Source organism: Dermacentor andersoni, chromosome 4, assembly GCF_023375885.2.
Source record: "Dermacentor andersoni chromosome 4, qqDerAnde1_hic_scaffold, whole genome shotgun sequence".
Classification (NCBI taxonomy): domain Eukaryota; kingdom Metazoa; phylum Arthropoda; class Arachnida; order Ixodida; family Ixodidae; genus Dermacentor; species Dermacentor andersoni.
Genome location: NC_092817.1, coordinates 84994274 through 85020524, shown reverse-complemented (window position 1 = coordinate 85020524; position 26251 = coordinate 84994274). Strand labels below are relative to the sequence as shown.

General features: G+C 42.2%; 1 protein-coding gene across 5 annotated transcripts in view; it reads right to left on the bottom strand.

Annotated features, from left to right (window-relative positions):
* Positions 1-26251, bottom strand: part of Sbf (SET domain binding factor) — a 160577-nt gene that overhangs the window by 61847 nt on the left and 72479 nt on the right. For 2 of the 5 annotated variants that reach the window (XM_050183385.2, XM_050183386.2), the window contains exons 6-16: positions 23777-23885; positions 22714-22827; positions 19175-19366; positions 16842-16970; positions 15549-15647; positions 14651-14805; positions 13372-13543; positions 11903-12052; positions 11617-11685; positions 10168-10386; positions 7442-7543 (exon numbers count right to left, since the gene is read on the bottom strand). In XM_050183385.2, the coding sequence (XP_050039342.1) occupies positions 7442-7543; positions 10168-10386; positions 11617-11685; positions 11903-12052; positions 13372-13543; positions 14651-14805; positions 15549-15647; positions 16842-16970; positions 19175-19366; positions 22714-22827; positions 23777-23885 (1510 nt within the window). Of the gene's footprint in view, positions 1-7441; positions 7544-10146; positions 10387-11616; positions 11686-11902; positions 12053-13371; positions 13544-14650; positions 14806-15548; positions 15648-16841; positions 16971-19174; positions 19367-22713; positions 22828-23776; positions 23886-26251 lie in introns of all 5 variants that reach the window. The other 3 variants (XM_050183387.2, XM_050183388.2, XM_055074006.1) reach the window with 3 other exon arrangements.

Here is a 26251-nt window from a genome sequence, read left to right as displayed (position 1 = left end):
GCCTAACCAACTCAGCAAAAGTCAGTAGTGCTGAACTTTTACTCCATCAAAACATACAGTAAAACCTCATTAATGTTAACCCGTTTTGTATGATTTCCTGGGGCCAACGTTTGCGATCGAGAACACAAAAATCCAATCCAAAAATCCAAAAGAACCAAATATATTTGAATCTTAAATGAATGATGTTACAGAATGACACTGCTGGTTTGCTCTTCCCCAGCTTGGATGATCACAAAACGAAACTCACCAACCTATCAAAGGCCACAAATATTTTTGCAGATACCATTCACAACCTCATCTCTCATAGAGCAGTCACTTATTATTCCACGAGAGATGGAATCTGAACTGTAGGTATGGACTAACTTGCAAGAAGAATCTGTTTCAAGTAGCACAGACAATTTGTTTCGAAAGCAAGCAGAGGCAAAAGGATATATATGATAAGGAAGACTGTTGTCAATGTGATGACTTTTCAGCCCTGTGAATGCAAATCTACACACAAGACCGTAGCCAAATGCGCCTTCTTGTGCACAATGCCTAAACCAACAGCCAAATACTTCAGAAATGAAAAAAAAAATTGCAGATCCCGAGCACTGTCGGAATCAATGCTATGCAAGTATTTTGCAGGTACTTGGCTAACTAGCACTGTTTGTGGCTCCACAAAGCGATACTAGGAGAACCAACATGTTTTTGTAAACTGAGTAGTTGTGCCTGTGGGTCACAAGTGTACATGTCCGTGACAAGAGCAGCACGATGACGACCATGTTGAAGATGATCGTGTGGCAGCGTATGGCATGACTTCTAATCTGGCTGTTCGACAAGCTTATACAACATGGCAATTGTTGACATGACAAGACCATTATTAAGTGCAGTAAGACTTACACTATTTCACACAGTTTCAGTTGCAGGAAACATCTGCAGTGACTGCTTACTCCTATTTCCTATCCTGTCATTCACTTCTGCTGGCTTCACTTAACTTCTTTCACTGTAGTGCTGGTTTGTTACTGTCTTGCACACCACAATCCCAAATTGCGAGGGCTGTTGCTTTCAGCCTTTACACTGTGTCAATGCGGTTGTGGCACAATTAGCTTCAGCATCAAGTGACAATCCCATGTCCAGTACCAGCTCAGGTACTTTCTTTACGTTTTCCCGTTATTGTATTTTATCAATGGCTTGATTTAATGATGACAATGATTACCTGAGAGCTGCTACAGCAGTCACCCCATATATACTATAAAGGCTGTGAACATAGATGCAAACTTGCCATGATTGAGCAATACATAGGTTTGGGCTAGTTAGTAAGATTTTTTGTAGAATACGACAGGCACAAGTGATAATTTCTATCGCCATAAAAATGCATTTATAGGTAAAAAAAATTGCGTTCATAAAACACACATGTTGGAATCTTTGTGAAGTGAAGCTTTCATGAAGCATTTAATGAAATGCTATAAATTTGCCCGTTCCATTCTTATGTCTTTGGTGTAAAACAAACCGACGTGCATATGTGCTCTTACATACCTGTGCTACGCAATGTCACAAATATTATATAGGCTTGCATTTCTTCATTTCTTCATATTTATTTTAAATTTACTGGCCACTTCTTAATCGGTCCCTCATTGTGTGTATGTGTCATTGTATGCAAATCATAATCATCATAATCAACATGTGGTGACCATCTGAAAGTGCTAGTTGGTGTTTGTACAAGAGAACTGTACCTGCAGTTGTGGCCTAATGGTTACCTCACCACATTGCCTCAACATGCGAGGCTCTGGTCAGATGTAGCAAACAAATACAAGATGGAAAACTTGCAACTTAACACTTTCCTGTCTGCACCTATACCCATCGATAGCCCATTATTAATGGTTCTAACAATTTTGCCGCTGTCGAGGCGCTTTCGGACAGCTAGCGTCATTCAGTGCATAAAAGGGAAATGATTTTTCTAGTTTCACTTTCGTGTTTCTTTTTTTCACCACAGGGGGATTCTTAAAGCACCTTTTAATCAGGCATGATGAGCGCTTGCAGCTTCCAACATGGCATCGATGTTGTGCGCAGTTGCCCTTCGGAAATGGCGAACTTCGACGGATTCCAATGAGTCTGCATCAGAGTTTTTTGATGGTGGGAGCAGCACAGACTCGGAAGATGATTTTGAATCATTGGGACTTCAGCACGGATGGCGAAAGTGCCCCAAATAGCCCCAGAACGTCAACAGGTATTTGCCAGCAGGTTTCGTTTTCTACTCCGAACCGTTTCATCACTTCCGCAGTAAGATCTAATGATATCCGGTGCATTCTAAAGGTCACAGTTCTTATCTGCAGGGTGTCAACATCGTTTTAGCAGGACCACTTGGCGGTGGCGGTGCAAAGAGTGCAGTTTTGCGCAAGAAAATGGCTGGGATGGGTTCTAGCCATTGCGCAATTATCGCGCTCCACAGTTTTGCACACCAGTTCATAAAAGCCGCCACCGAGCGCGATAGCGTCTAGGGCTTACATTCACCATTGTATATAAAGAAATTCTACAGATAGAAAGCCGATTTTGCAGGAATGTTGTATATAGCCTTTTTGTTCAATATATATATATTTCTAATTTTTTTTTATGTTCTCTTGGTACAAAGCACAAAGCAGCGTCTATATTTTTACGCAGTTTTCTCGTTTCTGTAACAAATTTTTTTTATTAGATACTTTTTTTTTCAAATAAATGTTAACAAATGTTCACTTCAAAATAATGCCATTAGAAAGCACATTACTTCTACAAATGGATAGCATACATTCCAATATCAAGCATTTGCTGTAGCAGTAAAAAATATTTTTACAAGACTGCCCAAAAACTGCCTATTTTCCAGCAGACAGGAAAGTGCTAAGCTATGAGCAGTGTAATTAATACCTGCAGAACATACATAAGTTGAGCTGCTAGGAATACACTGCAAGCTTCCGCTAAGCTAAATATGGACAACTGCTGCCCTTACCAAGTGTTTTTTTTTTTTTTTTTTTTTCTAGATAGTGGGGCCTTGGCCTGGTTCACTTTTGTTAGACAACTTCACTTACGTATTTTCATGACTCTACCGTGCCACCGATTATAACGTGCAGTTATATTATCGCCCAAATATTTAAAAGAATAATAACTTGGTGCCCATTCTACCGCATACATCAAGTAACGAAACCTGAGTTGAAACAATATTATGGAACATACAAAAGCACACAGACATGCACACAGCTGGCTGAATCTTTAGCGGCTAGTGCCTATTGGAGTCCGACGACACCTCCTTTTCACTGTCTACCGACCACAGAAAGCCATATTCAGTTCCATTATATGCATTAAAAATGCAACACTTATGGACGTTCGCAGAACCATCATCTGCGGGAGCGCATTCCACGCACCACGGAGCCACCTTGCAATGTCTTCCGAGCGTCGCTTGTTCAGACGACCCGTTGAATGACCGTCTGGCTAGCTACCTTGTATTGAGCTACCTCTCCCCCCTCCCCCACCCCCCCAAATTTTTTATTTTGAGCAGAATCAGTTACAATTGTAACACACATTCAAATTTGAATGCACCTTTTATTTTAAAGAAGTTCGCATTAGAATCGTGCAAATACGGTAATAAACTACTTCCCATAAATAGTTGTGTCTTCATCTGTCAGATATGTACCTCGGGGTTTCTTAAAGGACGTTGTTTTTACTTTCTGAAGGCTCACTTTAGTGTGGATTATATTTTCACCGCCTCCTGCAAAGAAATTCCTTCTGCATTCATATACACATTGTTGCCTGTTCCACTTTATTGTGTACCTTGTTTGGAATGCTACTATTACCCAGATGCACTTAAGTGTGCCTGTCAAATCATCATTACTACCGGGATCAAAACTCTTTTCTTTAATTTATTCAGCAACCATTCCTGCCAAAACCTGTTTGGAGAAAAGGGGCTGTTTCACGCCATGGTCGACACACTGCTGTTTGTTACCACGTGCTGAGATGATAGATCACTGTTTTGTAGGCTGTACGGATACAGTGTTCTTCTGAGAAATTCTCCAAGGACTACTTAGAGAGATTTATATATCACGCCACACACAATTCATTTTCTACTTTTTAAAATTCCCTGTGACCTGAAATATGACATGTTCATGTTACTTGGCCCACAGAGCCCATGGTGCAGTACAATTTGTGACAAGCACGCTGAACCACCACTAAACACTCAGTCAGTTCTTTGGAAATCTGCTGCTTACATTCGCTGTACGTATGCTGCACAAGAAACACTGCTGGACTGCCGGACTTTTGAATGTGTTTTCAGTCACCTTAAATTTCTGTAGCGCTTTGTTTTTCTGAAATTTCTGCTCCCATGTAATAAAGAAAAAAATTATGGCTGTGGCCTAGTGGTTAGAGGATTGGAATGCTGGGCTTGGGAGCCGAGGTTCGGATTCTACCGCCGCACGAACCTATCTTTTTTTAATTATTATTTTACTTTTCCTCGAAAACAATTATTGTGAATGCGAATCTACTCAACGAGAACCTTGAACAGCAGCTGACCGACCAACCAACACAGGCAAAACCATGGAATGGTAGGCAAAGAAAGTTTCGCTTTAAAAGTATCTTGTTACCTTTTACAAATGGCAGCAGCTTCAAAGGCTCATTATTATACTTTTGCTTGGCGATGAACTTCAGTGTGACGATACTGTTCCCCCCCCCCCCCAGTGTGACAATATCTAATAAAATTTTCCTGACAGATACATTCTTTGCATTCGCCAAATGCACAGTCCAAGAAGCCTTGCATGTAAATGCAGTTTTGTGAAGTCCAAGTGTTGCATGCAATCTTCACTGCCATCACCAGTGATCTTGGTCATGTTGCATGAATTCAGCCAAGAACTTTCCACACAAATTCAAGATTTCTCTGTTTCGCCCTGTCAGTGCACAAACTTGGCAAATACAGTAGAATTTTGTTCATTCAACCCCAGTTAATTAGATCCTGACCAAAGGTCCCAGCCGGTGCCCATACATTTATATGGGACCAAAGATTTGTTATTTTGATCCTTAAATTAGTCTTCACCGGATAATTTGAACTTGGCTGGTCATCACGCATGTGCCTAACCCCAATGGTGACTGCAGTGGTAACTCTAATAGTGGCAGAGTCCATTTCGGCGGCACTTAGGGTACAGCGAATTTGCTGAACACACATAATCTCCTGTTGTAATGCCTATTCTTGGCCTGCCCTAGGAATACTTTCAAGCAAAAAGGATAGCTCACAATTAATTATTACAGTATATATTTTTTATTCTGACGTGCACCTTTCTTTCAAAGAAAATTTGACCGAGAATTGCTTGGGCAGTGCAAACTGATACAAAACCAGAACCAAAACAGCGCTCACGGCATTTGCAACAGCCTATAGTCAGAGCCAGCCTTGCCAATGTCACCGACATTACCATCACGCAATATCAATAGTGAAGGTTGACAGAATGAGTTCTCGCATCGCATGACGACGACGACACGCCACTTTTAGTCTACTGTGAAAGCGCATTCAAATCGTGTTAAGCTAGTGGCAACAAGTAACGTCATGTGTTCTTGATGTTCTGTTCGCAGGGCGAACTCACGAAGTCATTAGTCTCGGCGTGGGTGTCATCCCGTTTGTGATAGTCACGGAGTTGTTTGATAACTGCAAAGTATCAAACATGCTATGAATCATGCGAGGGATGGCATGTTGTGGTTCATCATAGATGGTCATAAAGTGCTGTTTGAGTGTGATGACGTTGGAGATTAATTAAGTGAGTAAACTTGTATTCCTTAAATTTCCGTTTCAAAGGCGATGTTAGCTCCTTTAATCTTTTTTTTTATTGCTAGAAATAGGTGCCAGTTTGATTTCTACTTTGTTTAGGGGCTCTAATGTCATCATTACATTAGTTTTCTACTTTGAACCTTTAAAAAGTGGATGCGCATTGGTTTCGGAGATGTGTTACAAACATAGCAAATACTGACAAATGAATCAACGGTATGTTTTGGGGTTTTTCTGCTGCATGTTTAAATAAAACCACCGGATAATTTGACTGATTTCATTGCTCCTGCCAGGATCGAATTAACGGAAGTTTTTCACTATTAACTTTAGAGGCAGAAGGCTACTTGGAAAGGCAAATAAACTACATCACTAATGAATATTAAAACTATGGGTTATAACCTAAATGGTAGGAACTTTATTCACTTGTTCCCAGCTGCAATATTTGAAACAATGTGGATGTAGTCCATGTCTGGAAAACCTATACTCACACACAACTTCCTGTGGAAATGAAGGAAAAGCTGGGGGGGGGGGGGGGGAGCTTCTGTACTTCTGTACTTGGGACAAACACTGAATCAACACTCCTTCCACATGCAATAATTCCACATTTGCCCAGACATTGGGAGAGAAAAGCAGCAAGATATGTCAACTTCAACACTCAGTGGCGAGTTTTGTCTTTCTTAGATGTTGTAAATAAGCTGCTTATGTTTTCTCTTCCTCAGAAACTAGCACAGATGAAAATGTGGGACTCGCTTGTCTCCATAGCTTTACCTTAATTGCCACAGCAAGTTGTCCGTAAGTATAGCAAGACATTGTTTGAAGCCCTAAACTGTGGTTACTGTTGTACACGGTAGTGACAAAGCAATCTCGAAATAGTTGCTGTGCAGTTCTTTTCTGTTTCTTTTTTCTCTCTCTCTCTCTCTATTTTGAATAATGTTTGCTGCAATGTTTTCCCTTCACCTCTCCTTTTCTCTGTAGCTCATCGCACCTTGCTCAATGCACTCTGGTCCCGTTTTGATCCCTTTGCTTCTTTCTCCCCATTGGGCTGTTTCTGTTAGTAACTTTTTTCACTTCTTGCCTCTTGTTCTGCTTGGCTAAGAATGTTCACATACACACACATACATGCCCAGTTGCACACACCCAATGTCCCAAGTTGTCTATTCAGGCACCTCCCCAGTGGTAGACGCTCAGATGCTCATACCCAGTGGCCCCAAATTGTTGGGTGCTCGGCAAGACAACGGCATCCAGCACCCGCGACGTGGAGAAAAAATGCAAGGAAGGCTCCACTTTAAAAACATTCGCTTGCTTAGGTTTTCCCCTGCAACCATCAAAAGGCACAAAAGGCATACCAAGCTGTTTTTCATACAACTGGGACTTCAGACAACTTGGAATCATCGGTTCAGCATCTCCTATGCAAATGAAGTGAAATTTCGAGCATCAGTTGCATGCCAGAAAGCATTCAAAACATGCATGCCAGACTGCAGAACACTGTATCTTGCTGTTAGTTGATCCCGACACCTAAGCACCAAGGGTCAGCTCAAATCAAGGCAGTTGGACCGGTGGTTGGTTGGTAAGCAAGGGTGGAGGAAAGAACAAAGGTGAAGGCAGCACTATGCCAAAGCCATAAAAAGAGAGATGGAAAATATCGAAAATAAAATGAAGAAAGAAAAAAGGGGGAGCCAGATGACAACGCACAGCGGCAGCAGAAGCAGCAGCAGCAGCAGCGACGAAAGGGTAGAAACGGTAAAACCTTGGCGCCGGGGCCTCTTTGCATTTCTGGATGTGCTTCAGGTACCTCTGCATGGGAGCAAAACCGAAGCCATAGGGGGAGGGGGGGGGGGTAAGAGGGAAAGAGGGGAGGCAAGAATTCCACCCCAGGAAGACACCAAAAAAGCGACAACGAAAATATAACTCAAAAAGGAACGAAGCAAAATGAAGAGAAAGAAATAGGTCGACACGAAAGGGACAGGCATACCAACTTTACACCAACACAAAAACGTGACCACGCCCCCTCCGGGACACCCCATGACGGAGACACCCAGTATGTCGCACCAACAACACCAAACACACAACCCATGCAGACAACAACATGAACAAGCACCCTGATTACATCAAGCAACACCTGGTATGACGCTGAAGTTAAATACCTCTTAAGGAAAAAAGAAATGAAAAAGCGCAAAAGAAAAGTTTAGTGCAGCAGGTGAAGTTTTCAGTTACTGTCGTCACATGTAATTTTATTACATTCACGTTTGGTTCTGCCAGTCTATCAGAACTTGTACAAATTATAGAAATCTTGGAACAGTGAATGTTCATTAAATGTTGCCACTGTAGCCTAATAGGCCCTTCTTAAAGTATATCTGCCACATGGCCTTGAAATACATACCATCCAGCAGAAGATGAGACTACCTCTTAGACAAGCGACCCAGTCCCTTCAGCAATGCGCTCAGGCCATAGGGTATTCTACTCAGCTTCAGCATTTTACCTCTTACTGTCCATTTTTATAGAAACACAGCACTGAACTGTTCAGCAGTAAAAATTACGTCTATCATGGCTATCACAGTCGCAGCTTAGATAATGAATGTGCGCATATCAGAGCGACTGCAAAGGGCATCAAATCAAAATGCATTAGAACAGAGGCAAGGTTAGTCTGCTGCAAGCGTAACTGCTAATCGTGGCAAAGACTGAAACACTGTAGTAAAGAACACATTTTCCTCTCAAAGAAAAGCTACTCTTATACTAGGAAAGCGTTCTGTGCTCGTGCGCCTGCTTTTTCATATGCGCATGCTTAGAGAAATTGAGGATGCAATACCACGTGATTCCATATTAAAAGGACACAAAATCATTTAAGACTAATAAAGTATTTTTTCAGGACTGTATTTTGTTGATTCACGGGAAAAGGTTGATTACTAGAACAGAACATCAAGGCCAAACTTTCACTTTTTCGAATTTCACGGCAAAATTCCAGCACTGGTACGTTAGCATGATGTCAACAGATTTTGAAGTATTTTTTCATATTTACGCCACTGATTGTTTTAGAATACAATGTAGTCCATCTCTAACAGTAAAAAAAATTAACTAGGCACGTGCAAATGCCCTCAAAGTTGATGTCACGGTGAACTGGTGTAAGAATTTTAAAGCGGTGTCGAACCCCCTGCCTTTCATTTTTTGTGCCTATTCTGACTATATAGACTAGCCAACCCTCTCCTCATGGTAAGAGTGGACTTTTTGGTATCACAGAAGGGTAATTTACTAGAACAGCTCAAATTGTTTTTCTTTTTAGTGTCTTTTTATCAGCATTTTTCGCAGGTCACATAATGTGTGGCTTTAATTTTTCTAGTCAGTAGCTTTGCAATCACTGACTTGACAGTGGGTGCCTGAAATTTACATAGACAATGTCGGGTTACTAAAACAAGCAAGGCAGGTGTTTAGCAATATACCATATTTTTGTGTGTGTAACAAGCATGAAAATTTCAGAACATTTAACAGTAAAGTCGGGGTGGGGGTTATATGCAAATTTCACCTTCAGGGAACGATCTTCACCATTCAAAGTATGTTATCTCTTAGAAAACCCTGCTCCTCTCTCTACCCCTGTATGTTATATTTGGAAAAATGCAGTAATGTGGTGATATGAGGATCAGCACCCTCATCGGACCCATATATTTGAAGCCACAAGAATGTTTAGCTGATAAACATTCCTTTAGACATAACTCTGCAGGTAACCATTTGTGTATTAGTGTCTTTCGACAAAGTCCACCTGTTTCACACATAACCTTTACTTACTCTTTCCCACCAATCTGAGTAAAATGCTTTCCCCACTGCAGAAGCTTCTTTACGATGTGACTGTGTCAGAAAACAATGATGAAAGTTCAGCACTGCCCTACCCATTCACTCTATTTTGTACTTTGCCTTTGCCACACCACAGTTAATTTCAACTCAAAACACACCAAAGGGCTTTTAAAGCACCTGCTCCAACCTGCAGACAGTTATGTTCTGCAGCATATTAGGAACTCTGTATTGCGCCCAGACAGTCACAAGTGCAGTCAAAGCCAAAATCTAAGAAAGAATTGAATTTCCAAAAAGCCTGCGATCATTGCAACCAAAACCATAAAAATGTGTTGCTGCAAATTTGAATATCACGCTGCAGAAACTAAGCTTTTTTTTTAGGTACTGCGGTCTGTAAACTTATTGGCACTAAGTGTACACATCACGATGGCAGTGTCTGCCAATTACTAAGCTTAAAAGACAACCCAACACTTAACAGACACATTTTCAGATAATCTATTTGTCAAGGTATGTTTCTAGATCTTCCCATAAGTGTCTGAATGCTATGGAAACAATGAAAGTCCACAGCACCAAACAATTCACGGAAATAAGAAAGTGTAGAGACAGTCGTGAGAGACCTGCTGCCCATGTAGTAGTACCTCGCGAGGACTAAGCGGGGGCGAGGCATTCTTGTTAGGCTGCCCGTTCGGCAGCGCATTGCTGCTGCGCTGCGGCGAAGAAGACACGGGCAGGTAGAGGGCGCGGATATCTCGTTGCACATCCTGGTAGAATGCAGCCTCCCAGAACTGCAGCTGCCCCCAGACAGCATGCTCTTGGATGCACGTGTACGCAAACTGCATCACACCCGTGCACAGCTTCTGCTCCCAACATAAAAGAGAAGGAGAAAAGGAAAGTGACCAGTTGTTGTCAAAGTTGCTACATCAACTCACAGGTTGCTATGTACGGCACCTTGGGTGAATAGCCACAAAAAAAAAAAAAAAGGGAAGCCATTGAACCTACTATACTTGGTGACAACTTCAGAATTAAGCTCAAGCTCAGCCCACAAAAGAGCAGTGCCCCTATCCTCTGCATCTACACTCTCGAAAACACAGTTCCTGAGCAACACTAATACTGAAAAGAGGTCATCTACACATTGACATCAGGGAAACGAGCGAACGTAATTGGCTGGAGTATATGTATAAGAATACCCTTTGAGACGGACAGCGGTGCATATACGTTACTGCATTCTCAGGTTGTCATCAACCTTAGAAACTTATTACTAACCACGGTGGACATGCTTAAGACACGCTTTTGGTGCTGCCACTGCTTAGTGTTGGCACCGTTATGCAGTAGAACCTCAGTGCAGGAAAAACATACGAACCGCGAAAACATATGATCCGAAGTCACTAAAAGAATTGAAGTCACTAAAAGAATTGCCAGACTTGACTGTAGTTGACATCTACGTAATATGAAGCGTTGCAGCACAAGACACTGACGCGTGCCGAACTGGTCAGGCCTGAGCAGCTCGAGGCGCGTGTTGTCATTTAGGTTTGCAATCTTCAAATTTGGTCTGGGTCAGCAGCATCTTAAGATGGGGCATTTTGGCAGGATGTTTTTGCGAGACCACTTGGCAAGATCATTGCAACATAAGACGCCGACGCGCGTCGAGCTGGTGGGGCTCAAGCAGTCTGAGACGTGCTTTGCCATTCTCCTATTTTTACTGTGCAAGGACAGCGACAGGAAACCGAAACGAAATCGAGTTCATGGGCGACGTGGGAACACAATGCCACCAGAAGATGCATTTTGTTGTTTTTCTATTGTGAAGTTCCTCAATTCCTCAGCATGTTGTATTCCTTCTATGTATTTCAGCTAGCTGGCAGTATTGTATAAATGGAGCAATGAAGTCCGTTCTTAAATGTTTAAGATACTGATGCTGTGTCCTTTCTTACCAAGAGCACCTAAGGAAACAGCAATGTCAACCTCGTGCAAACTTTCAGCAATGTCACAAGGTTCCCTAAAGAGGTCCCCAAGCATAGACCAGGAAAACACACAACACATTTTCGTATTTCTTCATAACCCAACAGTCAACCTTCACATGTCTGACTCACCCTGCAGAAAGCATGTGACAGCGGCAAAATCCCCGCAGCAACACCATGTTCATCCAGCGCTGAATCATCCTGAACAATGAAGGAACACCAGACAGTCACAGTGTGCAACCCTCCTGGTCCCCAGGCATTGTCAAAAGCAGTGCACCAAGGCAACCTCGAATGCAGTGATAGTACTGGTTATGCACCCATGCAGAACAATAAAAGAAAGAAAGAAAAAAGGAAAAGTGTAAGGAGCTTTTAACAGCAATTCACTGTAGAAGAAATGCAACGTCAAAGAAGGCCTTACCTGCAGGGCACAGTTGATGAGCCGCACAACCAGGTCGAATTGTTGGTGCTCGAGCACTGCCTTGTTGCCGGTCACATGATGCTGCAGTTCTCTCGTCAAAGCCAGTCGGGCTGCCTTGTTCTTTAGTGCACGCAAAACTGCGGGCATAGCCTGTGCACATACCAGAAGGTCAGCAAACAAGTTCTCTATAAGGGAGAATATTCCAGATAATACTATTATTTTTTATTTACGGAAACATTTCCGTCAAACTAGCATCGCTTATACATTTTGACATGTTTATTGATTTTTCTAGGCAACAAGAAGCTTCTAAAATATTAAATTTATGTTCGTTGTTTGGTCTAGTTGTAGGTGAGCTCTATGATATGCTGGCTGTTATGAAGGAGGCTGGCATATCAAAATGTTGAATGATCGGAGTTTGAAGTGCTAGAAGATGAATGTTCTAAAATCTAACACACTTGTACCAAAGTTACAGCAAGTCAATCGTTTTTAAATAAAAACCCACAGTAACACTGGACAAATTATTACTTCTAGAAAATTTATGACACTGCTCCGCAATCTGTTGTGCCAGAACGGTAACCGTACTAGATGAGTTACAGCACAATCTGACAATAGTTGCTATTAGGGATGTGCGAATAGTGATTTTTGAGACCGAATCAAGTAGAAATCAAACAGTGTCAGAAATGAATCGAATCAAATGCTGGAATTTTCAAATAATGAACACCCGTTACCCCAATTAACATAAAACAATGTTCGCATCCCAATATTCTTAAAGTTAGCAAGTTTCTGTCATTGCCTAGTATGTTATGAAGCGTTCTTTATTAAAAGCACAAGTGTAGCATTACAAGCAAGCAAGCACAAGCGAATAATCGCTGTACAGCTTGTAAACTATGGCTACCTAAGTGATGTAGCCTGCTCCATTATGCAAGCTCTCATTTTTTATGTCTATACTATGCCCTCAAGGGTGAAAATTTACCTAACTTTTGCTCCAATTTCATGTTTATTTGGGCCCAGTTGACGTTCAGAAATATTCTAAAAGTATTCGAAAAATATTCACTATAATGAATAGCGACTATTCGATTCGAAGACCAAATCGAATAGGACACCATCCGATTTGTTATTCGAAAGTTTTAAATATTCACACACTCCTAATCGCTGGCACTAGGCACAGTGCATGCCAAAGTTTTGCTCTTGACACAATTTTTAATGCACACATCTGAGCTTCTAATCCTGTAATCACTGTTCTAGTTTCTCGGAGGATTTTGTTTATATATGCTTACTGAGAAACCGGTTTACTGGTGAAACATAGCTACCTCAACTTAATTCTCTATTTAACATAGTTTTTCGCTGCAAGCATGACTTCGACTGTACATAATAAGGAAAAAGAAAACTGTATTCCAATTACAAACACACACATACACTCTAAAGACAGACTGCACAAACCCAGCTCCTTTGCCGTGCCCTCCTATTACCTTGCGTGCATCAGAGATCTTGTTGTCAAAGATGTAGTTGATGCAGTTGCAGAGCACCTCGAGGCGGCGTGCAGAGTTGTTGACCAGCGACCGTGGGTCCTGAGAGCACACCTGGCTCATTGGGGGCCCCGCAGGGACAATGCGCGGAAGCTGGGGTCGCACCGATGACAGTCTGCAGGGTGACAAAGACTTGAATGAAGAGAAAGACAGAGCAAGAAAGCCATCCCATGATGCTCCAGGAGAAAAAAAATTCCGAGGTTTTACGTGCCAAAACTACCATTTCATACTGAGGCACGTAGTAGTGGGAGCCTCTGGATTAATTTTGACTACCCCCTAAGGTTCTTTTAACCCCTTCCAAACCAAACCTGCTACCACGTCAGCTGGAGCAGCTTGTCCACGGTGCGCTTGACACTCCTTTTGCGCTGAAAACGAAGTGAAATGCTCGCATGGATGGTATCGAGCACGAGGGGCTCCATGGTGCACACGACATGTGGCAATGCGCGGTTCTGTACAGCGAATATATCAAATGGTAGACATTCTATTTCCAAATCAAATTATTTGAATTCACTATTCGATTCGGTGATATTTGAGTATTTGCACACCTGTAGTATAAATTCAAGAACAGGCTTCTCTTTTTCTAAGATGTACAGTTCACTATAAGCTTGCACAAATTTGGGGCAAGTTTTTTTTCATCCCCGCTTACTCTTTCTTTAGTCACTGCATGTAGACGGTATGCATCGTTGTCACTACCTTCCTATGGTTCACACTGTTCCACATGTGTTCAAATCATGCGCATACCAAATCTTTTTGCCTTGCAAGACAACCTCAATGCCCAGACAACAAGTGAAAAATTAAGAAAATGAAAACAGACCATTATTGAGATGACTAAGGCTCAAACAGTTCCCTCTAGGCCCCCAGAGAAGAAAGAAATGACACAGAAAACAAAAACATCAACATCAGCTGTGAACCACTGAGATACAAATGTGGAAGCTGTGTCATTTCAGAAATACTGTTGAGAAAAAAATACCAATTGTATTATGCAGAAGCCTAGTGGATACTTGTACACACACATGCTTTCTGTGTACCAAATGTCATCCCATATTATTCTGCCTTTGCGTGCCACCACAAGATCACAATTTTACAGATTTCTGTAGCACTGCTATATTGGAAACACCTTGTTAAAGAAAATGTCACTTTTGGCAAAGTGCAATTTGTTTTAATTTAGATATTGAAGAGTGCTGCATACTAAAATCTCAGTTTCAGATAAAAGTGCATTTACTTGGATTCCAAGTGGTTTCGAGACAGCCCTGTCTCCATGATGGATTTCACAAGTTTTCCATCAAGTGTTGGGAATGGGGGCTGATGGATACGAGTGAAAGCGCCTTCAGTCGGCTTGGGAATCTTCTCCACATATGGCTGCGGATTTGGATTCTCCTGCAAGAAAGGAGAAGCCGACAGAAATTTAAATTTTCATTTTTGTTCAGAAAAAAGAAGAAAACAACATGCACAATAATAGGTTAATTCACCCAGGTTGAGTCAAATGCATATCTAGTGAAATTTTTAAAAAAATGTTCATGAGAAAACTATGTGTATAAATCAGGTTCTGACTACCAGAAACTATTGTGAATGAAACTTATTGATTTAAAGCCCCACTCGCGCAACTGACCTCTTTTGAAAGGCTAGACTGCCTTTAAATGTCATCTTTAGAAACGGTCAAGCCACAACTTCACCGCCACATCACAGACTTAAAATGCACATCAAATTGACAAAAATGACCCTTGGTGCTCTTTACGCATGGACACTGATAAACTAAGGACAGTCCCAAAATTTTACTTTTTTTTAAAGGCGTCGTGAGTCAGATAACCTTCAGTAAGTGCTGAACAGCGAAGCAGCCTTGCTTCTTGAATTATGTAATCATCCTGATACTACTCCCTAGCATTAAAATACGAGCATATGAACTCTAATATATCTGTAACTTCTTTTTCTTCTTGTACTTCTTGACAGCAGCCCTTTCTTTAGACCACACTGACCATGTTGAAGCCAGCGTTCATCCTCTCCAAACTTTGCCTCATGTTTTATAGTTTACATACTGTGAGTACATGCAGCAACGTCCACTCTGAGAAATAAAATGAGGACGAAATATAATCAAAGGAAAACACAGAAAAGGCAATACTGACATTGAGATAGAGCTGTTGAGCAAGCTGCCGGATGTGGTGCAAAGTCAGATCAGGATCTCGAGCTTCCGTCTTCAAAAGGTCATTCATGCTGGCATACAACTGCAACATAGAGAAGGCGCCCATTGATGAGCAAACTTCCCTTACCCATGGCTCGTGTCTTGTAGCTGTTTCCTTTCTATTATATCACGACAGCCATTGTGCTCTAGGCGAGCACAATGCTGCCATTGGTGGCACCACTATACTATACTGGTACAGACAGCACATGGGATGCACAGCACATTTGGCTGCAAAAATGACGAAGCAAAGTGGACAAACCACCATACGCTGCTCAGTCGGCTCTAATGGAGCCAGCGCAACATTCTGGCTTTTTTACTGCTGGCATAAGCATCACACGCACACACATTAGTATCCTGCTGAGGAGGTGCACACATATCGCACCGTGGAGCGCAACCCTTTTATTGGGCGCTAACACAAGCCGACTTTCTTCTATCTGTCTCATCTCATGCACCATCAAATTGCAATGCCTGTAAGGCCGCTGCTGACATTCCTCACAGCACCAGCATTGTGACACACCTGGTAACTGACTGGGCAGCAGCAGTTGTCTCGTGTGCTGCATTGCGTTATGTCGAATCCGCATAGTGTTAGCACACCGTGTGACGAGTTAAGGGTGCAGTACTAAGCCTTGTTATCCCTTTCAGTGCTTTGCCTTCGGCTGAAACTGCGAATTTGAAACTGTCAAAATGAACCAAATTATTCAGACTAATTACCATGACTTGATTCTAAGCAACAATTTCAAATTCGCAGCATTACATTTTACAGCAATTACTTCATTACATAACGTGATGCAAAGTCCTTAGCGTATTTTCGATTATCTGTGCTATCCTCCAAGCTTCAGCCTAATCAAGTTAGTACTGATGGAGAGAGATGCTGACTTTCACGAAGAGCTGGAGATGTTTGCCTGGCATGCCACTCCAAGGGTTGGGTGAGAAATGTTATTTATACACAATGAGAAAAAGATATGCAGATGCCACATATACACACGCAGACACAAATACACACATTAAGGCAATCTGCAAAGCCCTATAATCCCGATCTGCAACACCCAATCTGCAACACTAGAATTGTGTTGCATGCTAAGCGCGGCAGAGCTGCTTCCCCAAGAGTTCAGATTTCTTATGTATTTCCATTTTTCTATTTTCTCTGTAAAAAATAATGAAGCTATTGCACTACCCTTGCAAATGTGGGGAGCATGATGGACACTTAAGTCATTAAGTTCCTTTTTTTTTTCCGCACCTCATCGAAGATGTCGCAGACACGGTACGGCGGCCCTCTCTCAGCCACAAAGGTGTTGAAGAACATGCAGTCCAGAAGCTTGGTGACAAACTCGCTCTCGGTGAAGCCACGTTGACCAAGAAATGCCGCCTGCATGTTCAATATGCTACCATCATCATCGAGAACTGAACACCAAGATGTCCTTGTTCACTTAGAATAAAGCAGCAGGAAAGTAACGTCGCTTACCACCTCTTCATTCAATATTTCCTGAGCTATATTTTTCACAGTATACAATAATGCCACAGAGTGTTCAAGATTGGATGTTCCACAGCTATTCAAAACTACGAAGCTGCTGCTTTACAAACCAGATCTAACATTGACAATGATAAAAGCGAGGAAGGTAAAAATCTTCTATGCTAAGCCATCTCAGCTATGTACACAAGACTGGTGTTTGCAAACAGAAAAGGGCCATTAGACAAAAGTGGACCAATATCTGAGAAAAGTTTACGTTTATGACAACACTGCAACAATGAAAACACTGCATTAAAGATGGAACGGTGGAAAGCATGAACAAGAGGCCCCAAGCAGTTTACGTTGAATAACAAATGTAACATATGCCTCACACACGGTGAACATGTGATCACTACGGATTTTTTTTTTCAACAATTTAATTGACCCAAATAACTAGGCCCCAGTGGGACATTCAGAACTGGTTTTAATCAATGGACACTTGCATTAAGAAGAAGTTTATAATAAGTATGTTGGAAATGGCTTAATTAAAATGTGGGTCAAAATAATAAAACATTGACTTTATGTAATTTAACTGCAGCAAAAGCTTTTGCTGTGTTGCTAAAAAGCTCTGCTTGAGCAAGGTTCCAGAGCAAATGCACAGCAGCACTATATTAATGTCACAATCTTTAAACATCATTGATAACATTTAGAAAAGAACCAAAACTACCGTTCTAGGAGAAAAAAAATATGGCTCCTTTATTGAACTTTATGCTTGGCAGAATAGTCTATTCATGCTTGCCTTGTTGTTCACTGTTTACGCAGGCTGCTACCCTCACATTATAAAATATACAAGTTGTACTAATGTATGCAATTATGCAACACTAATTGCACTTCTTATGTACACTTTAGACCACACCTGCATACATTTACTATATTTTATTGCATGCTCTTCTGACAACAAAAAAGAAAGTCGCAGTTTCTCCCTAAAGCGAAGCATCAATTGCAATAACAAATTAGTAGACAGCTATACGAAGTAAAGATAGTAGTTTTATCGGCCGTATAAACTTGCAAACATTTGCTTACTATTTAAATTAACAAACATGGTGTCAGCACGCACAGGCAAACATGAACACATCTCGCTCGATGACTGCGGAAACTCGCTGTCAAAACGCTTGAGTGAAGAATCGCTGCAGTAGCAGCGAGCGAACTGACCTTCGTGCTGTCTCTCGCTTCTAGCTTCTACGCAAATTAAACATCGAAAGGACAGTGCATACGAAGCTACCGGCACTACACGCACTTTGCCAACATCACAAATCACTTTGAAGGTGATACCTGCACGGGGACGCACTTTGCCCACGACGCATATCACTTTCAAGATATGGTGCCCGCATGGCCGTGCCGTGCAACACCTACAGGAGAACCGTTCCCACATCGGTTGATGCGGGAACGGTCACTGACGGTCACGTAAAGGAGCCGCAATGCTTCACTTATGGCTTTTGTCGCATTTTTTACCTCAAACATGGTGACCTTTGACCTGATTATATTTGTTCAAATAGAGTGTGTTGTGATAGCATGTCCCGCACTGAGTGGCAGTTTTCCCTCAGAAAAACTTTGTAAAAAAGGGGCTTATGCGATATGTGTAGTGCGCGACACCATGGTTGCACTTTTAATGCCTTGCACTCACTGACGTTATAATATTGTGGCTTGCTTCCTTTTCATGTCATGCTGCAACACTGCCTTTATTTGTGACATGGAAATAACCATCTTCAGGCATTTCACAAGCTCCAACTTTCGTACTTTGTCAAGCACAGTAATAATTCCTTTCATCTTGCTGCACAGATATGCTTAAGATACAGTTTCAACAAAAGGTAAGCAATGCTTTAAGCTGAAGCAGCTGAGCCAGGATGGAGATGGAAAAGCAGTGTAGTAATGATGTGTTACAATACTACATATTTCTTGGATTATGGCTTCCATACCAGATACTTATTCTATCAGGTGATTTTACCCGAAAGAAAAGATACCTTCATTTGTTTACTAAACTAAGCAAAAACAAAAATGTATATCTTGTGTCTTACACATATTCAAAACCTATATGTGCGTTAGTGGCATGCCTCCACCATTACCTTGTGGAACGTGATGAACGGTCGTGGATGAATGCGCACAACAGTGAGGCAAGATCGGTAACCCTGGAACAATTGGGCAAAGATGCGCAGAAAGATGGCACGGATCTCTTTGTCCAGCATGGCGGCCTGCGATGACGCAGGCGGTGGGGGAGGAAAAGCGTCATCTGCTGACATCAGCTCTGGCCGGAGCACCTATGTTGAAAAGAGATATTTTAGAGCACAATATATCCCTCACAGTCTAAGACTGAAAGATAAATACTAGGCTTGTGCAAATACTAAATAGTAAATTCTGAACAGACTAAAAAAATTAAAAAGACGACTATCAAATTGAATACAGAATATTGGAAAATTTCTCATAAAATTTAATGCTAGCAATTTTTGGGTGGAAATATGGTGCTGCACATGCTCAGGAATCTCCTAGCATTGCATAACAAGAATGTAGTAAGTTAACAGTAACTTAGGCACACAGACATCAAGATATGCAGTACGGTCTACTCTTAATTATTAAAGGGAATGCCAAATCAGGGTGTCTACCAAGTTGACATTTCCAAATTCCCTGAGTTTTCCAGGTTTTCCCTGAGTGACATTGCAAAATTCCCTGAGTGACACAGAACTGTTTTATGTCAAGACGGGCTGAAACCATGTCGCCTGATGCTATCGCTCTCTAACAAACATACGAAAAATGTTTTAAATAAACGACTTAATCCAGTTTGAATACTAAGGAGTAGTGTTTATGTTATTCAAAAAGAGAACAGAAAGGAGGGGTTGCAAATCGACGGGTTGCAAATTGCAAATCGAGTCGGACATAATCAAATACGAATAAAAAGGAGATGCATACAGAAGCAAATATTTTCGAATATGAGCTATTTTCATCAACTGATAGCAAGCTCAGTGGTATGAGGCCCGAACTTTGTCACAATTGAGATTCTCTCAAGAGCTCGTAAGTCAACCTCAGCTGTCCTGACATACTCTCAGCCCGCGCACGACGCCTGTGTTGTGTTTCACTGCTTTAAAAAGTTTATTTTGGTGTGGATGATGCACACCTGCGTCCCGGCATCAGCCAACACTTCTTTTTTAGCCTAAGTTCCTTCAAAAGGGTGGCAGCACGCTTCCTTTCCTGTTAATTCCTCAATGCATAGGTTCTTGCTGTTCTTGTCCTCCTTCCGTCACTCGTTCGCCCCACGGACCATTTTAAGCATCTTCTTGGTCCGTTGCACAGTCCACGTCCAATTTTTTGTACTCTCTAGGGGCCGCGGCCAGTTGCGGCCCCTAGGGAAAAAAGCGGCCAGTTGGAAAAAATAAATGCATGTCATTCACTGCCCTTGGGGCTGAAACCGCCACAGGCACATTTGAAAACGCTCTGAAAGCCTGTCCATAGTGGCCTGTTGGTACACGTATTAGGCATATCAGTGCTCATACTGTAACAGGAGATCCCGGATGCACGCGTGTATAATTAAAGGGACACTAAAGTGAAAAAGGATTTCTTCTGCATCAGTAAATTACCGTTCTACAACACTAAAAACACCACTCTTACAACGATAAGACGTTTGGTAAGCCAGAAAAAGCGCAAGAACGAAATACGGGTGGCGACGCCTACTTAAGTTCCTGCACCTGGGGGCTGTGACGTCTTGGATTTTGATGGCATCTTCTAGGGCCTACTAATTATATATAGCGGTACAGATGGACTACATTGTGTTCTAAAGGAACCAAATATTAAACATGGCAAGTTTCGGGAACCTTGATTCAGCCAACGCAGCCCAAATGCGAAAACATACTTTGGAATCCCTGACGTCACGCTGACGTACCGGCGCTGGGGTTTCGGCGCGAAATTCAAATACTGATACTTGGACGTTCATTTTCTCTTCTAATAATCAAACTGTTTTCTTGAAATGACTGCCTGCAGCGTTCTCAAACAATGCTTCATTAGTCTAAACTGATTTATTGTTTCGCTTTAGTGTCCCTTTAAGGAATATGCATTGTGACCCGTGACAATTGCCCCTTCCGACGCTTGTAATGCTTCACCGCAATACGTTTGCGTATGCTTCACCACGAAACATTTATGTACTGAGGCGAAGCTGACTTTCAGAAACCGGTGTTATCTAACGCATTATGCTTTCCGAGCTTCGAAGCCAATTGCGAGGACCACAAAGGCGCACTCGGGGCCATTGCTGACAGCAGCGAATTCTTTCAATGAAAAACGCGGTACCCAACGTCATGAAGCTTAATAGCTAACGTCGAAGCAGCTAGGCCTAGCGTTGCCGCAGTGGTGGCTACGGCTGCCAGCGGAACTGCGTGGCAGCCGTAGCCGTAGTCAGCACCGCTGCCGTAGCCGTAGTCAGCACCGTAGCCGTAGTCAGCACCACTGCCGTTTTGATTACGGCAGCACCGCAGCGGTGCTGACTTTGATTAATGACGTTTTGGACCTGCGGTCACGGCGGAAAGTCCGGAAAATCGGACGGCGAAGGATTTTTGCGTCAGAAATTTCATACGTTCCGATACATTGACTATATGGGGTGCTTGGTGGTGCCGCGAAGCCGTCCAAATTATCGAGCATCCGGAAAGTCGGTCGTTGACTGTACACTGGAAACTTCTCCAGCCGATGACAGGGCGTCAAAGACGATTCATTACGATTCATGTCTATTACTCGAGCCAGCATTACCGCGACTTTCGACCCTTTCAACAAAATTACCGCTAATTTTCCCTGATAGAGGCACAGTTTCCCTGAGTTTTTCCAGACTACTCAAAATCCCTGAGAATTCCCGGTTTTCCCGGTGGGTAGACACCCTGCAAATTAGTGAGCCAGCACTGACTATGGCTCAGTTCTAGTGTATGAAGGTCTGGAACAAAATTTTTTTTATTAATAGAATTTCTGTTGGATGGAATCAAGTGTTTTTCTTCCTCTTCTGTTGTACTGAATACCAATGAGGTTCTCAGTTTAGTAGTGGACCTGTGTTTTGTGGCAATCTTTTATTTATTGCAGAGAAAGCTTTGCTTTCCAGTTTTTCTCCAACATACAGAAATGTTACCCCTCCTGTGGGTTATCGTAAGGCCGATCCACGCGACACACGAAAAGACCACGCATCCCGTCATATGATCACCGCTTCGTGCATAGCCGACACCGTTTCATTGTAAGATTCAGCGTGATTTTCAACCTGTCAGAGATTCTGAAATCTGAAAAACAACGCGAGACGTTTGTTAGGGTGGCATCAAGCTCGAAGGGCTCCACGGCGCATGTGACATGTGGCACTGCGCAGGTCTCTACACCGAATATATTGAATACAGTCAATGACCAACTTTCCGGACGCCGATTTTTCCAAAATTTATATTGACTCAACGGGGTAGGTGGCAACGCCACGCCACGTACCCTATTGAGTCAATATAACTTTTATACTGGTTGAAGCACCCAGTTCACCCTCACACAAAATATATCTCTCACAAATGTCTAACAAGGTGCCTCACAGACCTCCATGAACCCTTTAAGACACCTACCTAGGGTATCATGTACCACAGTTTGCTAAGTACAGATGGCATGAACTCACCATACAGAGTTGTGTGTACAGCTGTGAGTGAAGGGGCTCAGGTAGTGTGGAGACAGTGACACACTCGGGCACAAGCACCGAGCCACCGTCCAGGTCCACCAGCAGGACATCTAGCTGTAAAAAAGAAAGAAAGAACCAAGTATGATGACGGACACAGAGTGCAGGCAGTACGGCCGACTGATTATGGTCACAATTCAGCATCTCACAACACCGTGAACTTCCTCAAAGCAGGCATGTCTTGCGCAAAAACCTTCCAAAACAGCAGTTTTGCAACAAACATTTGCTGTGGTGTTTGAAGACTAGCTGTGAAGCGATATCTGCTCATCTAATGGCTAACCTTAAAAATAGTCTCAAACATGCAGAACAGCCGCCGCTCTCATTGTACATGCAATAACTTATGCACCAGCTAGCAAACACTGTTGAAAATATGCTTTTACTGTTAGATCACCTTGCCCCTTCTTCTATTCAAGTAATACATACTCTTCTAAATAGGCTTGAAACCAATGTTAGCAATAATTTAACCTAGTCAGGATGTTCTGCCACAAAAAGAAACAGCATTAGTATATCTGCTGTAGTCTACAGCTCAGTGTGAATAATTAAAGTTCTGTTAGCATTGTTTAATGATGGATATGCAAAGGAACAATATTACTCTTTTAGAGCACCCTACATCATATTCATATTTATTTATTTATGTCATAAAATAAATAAGCATGGTTACGTTGTATGCGAACATAGCCATAACTCAGCAATGATGAGGACCACTAACAAAATGCTATGAAAAAGTGTCAACACATCAAGAAAAACTTCAGCCAATGGCTTAAATTACAGAAAAACTCAGGATAGACGGACAACGAAAACACATCTTTTTTAACATAATATATAAAGGAATACAAACAATATTACACAAACTGTTCACATACTCATCAATAAGCTTTTACAGAACTTTAGAACTTTGCCCAAGACTTAGACAAGACAAACACATTTAGTAACCAAGCAAGCAACGACATAATTGGTGCTCTAAGAATATCATTACAAGCATAGTAAAAACATGCAGGACCCTTACCAATTCCGCCACCTCGGTTCGAAGGGAAGAATGAACACCCATGATGAATGGCGTAGGCGTGCTAAGGAACTCGATCAGGGTTGCAGGTAGCAAGGGTATATACACGTGGCTGCACAAGAAGAGTGTCGTACATTCACAGGTGGCAGTTCCTGCTACAACAGTCATAGAAAACTTCATCTGACGCTGGCACCATAAGTCTATTGGAGACAATAAAAAGCATAACACAGCAGATTCAAAAGTCATTAGGGCAGATAGCAAAACAAAAATGCACATGGCAACAATATATGAGGTAAAAGAACGAAAACAAGTGATGCCACATATTTAGCGCAGCAATGTAGAACAAGATTATTTTTGCAATTTCATGGTGCCTGATCTCATTGGTGAGGCAGCAAAGTGACAAAGCATTGCTCATAACTGTAGTAAACAATATTAATGAGAAAAACGATGCTGTTGAAAAACAACAACAGAAACAAATGACTATTTTATAGAAAAGTTACACTAAACCTTCACGTGCACATTGACACGCTCACAATCCCATCAGGGATCCACTGAATACTGCCCGAGTGAATGTAGATAGAACAAAACAGGGCATCTACCAAGTTGACATTTTCAAATTGCCAGAGTTTTGCAGGTTTTCCCTGAGCAACACAGAACTTTATTTTATGTCAATACGGACTAACACCATGTCGCCCGATGCTGTCACTCTCTAGTAAGCATGTTAAAGAAATAGAAAAAGGACTTAATATTGTTTGAATAGTAAGGAGTAGTGTTTAGTTAATTCAAAGTAGAAAACTGATGGGAGGGGTTAGTAAAATGCACAGCGAATAAAATATCTTTAAAAAAATGGTAACACCCTTTACAAATCATTTTCATTTACATTTCATTACATTTCATTTACATTTTCAAATACGAATAAAAAGAGATGCATACAGAAGCAAATATTTTCGCAAATGAGCTATTTCTATCAAGTGCTAGCAAGATCATTGGTATTAGGCCCGAAATTTGTCACAAGTGAGTTTGTCAGCAGTTGGAAAGTCAACCTCAACTGTCCTCACATCATCTTAGTCCACACACAATGCCTTCGTGTTGTATTTCACTGCTTTCAAGAGTTCATTTTGGTTTGGGTGAGGGTCCCCTGCATCTCTGCGTCAGCCGCCACTTTGCTTTTTCAGCTCAAGCTCCTTCGAAGAAGAGGCGGCATAGTTCCCTTCCCAATCATTCCTCAATGCAACGGTCATTTCTGTTCTTGTCCTCGTTACGCTTGCCGTTTGCTCCACAGACCATTTGAAGCATCTTTTTCGTCAGCTGCACAGCCAACGTTTGATTTTTCGTACTCTCTAGGGGCCACGAAAACGTCCCGAAAATCAAATCTCGTAGTCCGAAAAAATGAATGCAAGTCTTTTACTGCCCTTCAGGGCTCAAATCCTCACAGGCACGTCCGAAAAAGCTCTGAAGGCCTGCCAATACACTTATTAGGCATATCAGTGCTCGTACTGTGACAGGAGATGGCGGGTGCACGCAGGTATAATTATGGAATACGTGCTGTGTCCCGTGACAATTGTCCCGTTCCATGCTTGTTAAGCTTCACCACAATACTTCACGTACGCTTCACCGCGTAACATCCCTGTGCTAAGGCGAAGCTGCCTTTCGGAAACCGGCTTTATGCAACGCGCCATGCTTTCTAATCTTCTAAGCCAATCGCGAGGATTGCAGAGGTGGAGTCGGTGCCATTACTGACAGTGGCGAATCCTTTTAATGAGAAACACGGCACCGAACGGCAAGAACCTTAATAGCGAACGTCGAAGCAGCTAAGCCTCGCGTTTCCGCGGTGATGGCTACGGCTGCCAACGGATCTGAGTGCGTGAGCGTTGGTTCGAGGCGGCGAGATAATCAAAACGGCGGTGTTGGCTTTGATTAATGCCGCTTCGGACCTGCGGTCGCGGCAGAAAGTCCGGCTAATCGGACAGCAAAGGGTTCCTGCGTCTGATATTAGAGACGTTCGTATATATTGCCTCTATGGGGCACCCGGTAGTCCGCGAAGCCGTCCGGATTATAGGGCATTTCGCAAAAATTGGGCCTCCGGAAAATCAGTCGTTGACTGTGCACTGACATCTCTTCCATCCGACGACACGGCGTCAAAGACAATTCGTTACGATTCCTTTCTTTTATACTTGAGCCAGCAGTAGGGCAACTTTCGTTCCCTTTCAATAAACTGACAGCTAATTTTCCCTGATTGAAGCAGAAATTCCCTGAGTTTTCCCCGATTGTTTCCAAACTATTCAAGATCCCTGAAAATTCCCGGTTTTACCGGTTGGTAGACACCCTGCATAAAGCTATAGTCATTACAATTTAAGTCATGTTATACCACATACAAGAAAATAATTGTGTTAATGACAGATGAGATCGAAGAATTAGAAAGTTGTAATTCTAGTTCAGCATCAGCCCAACTTCATCGTTAATTTGATCTGAATCAGC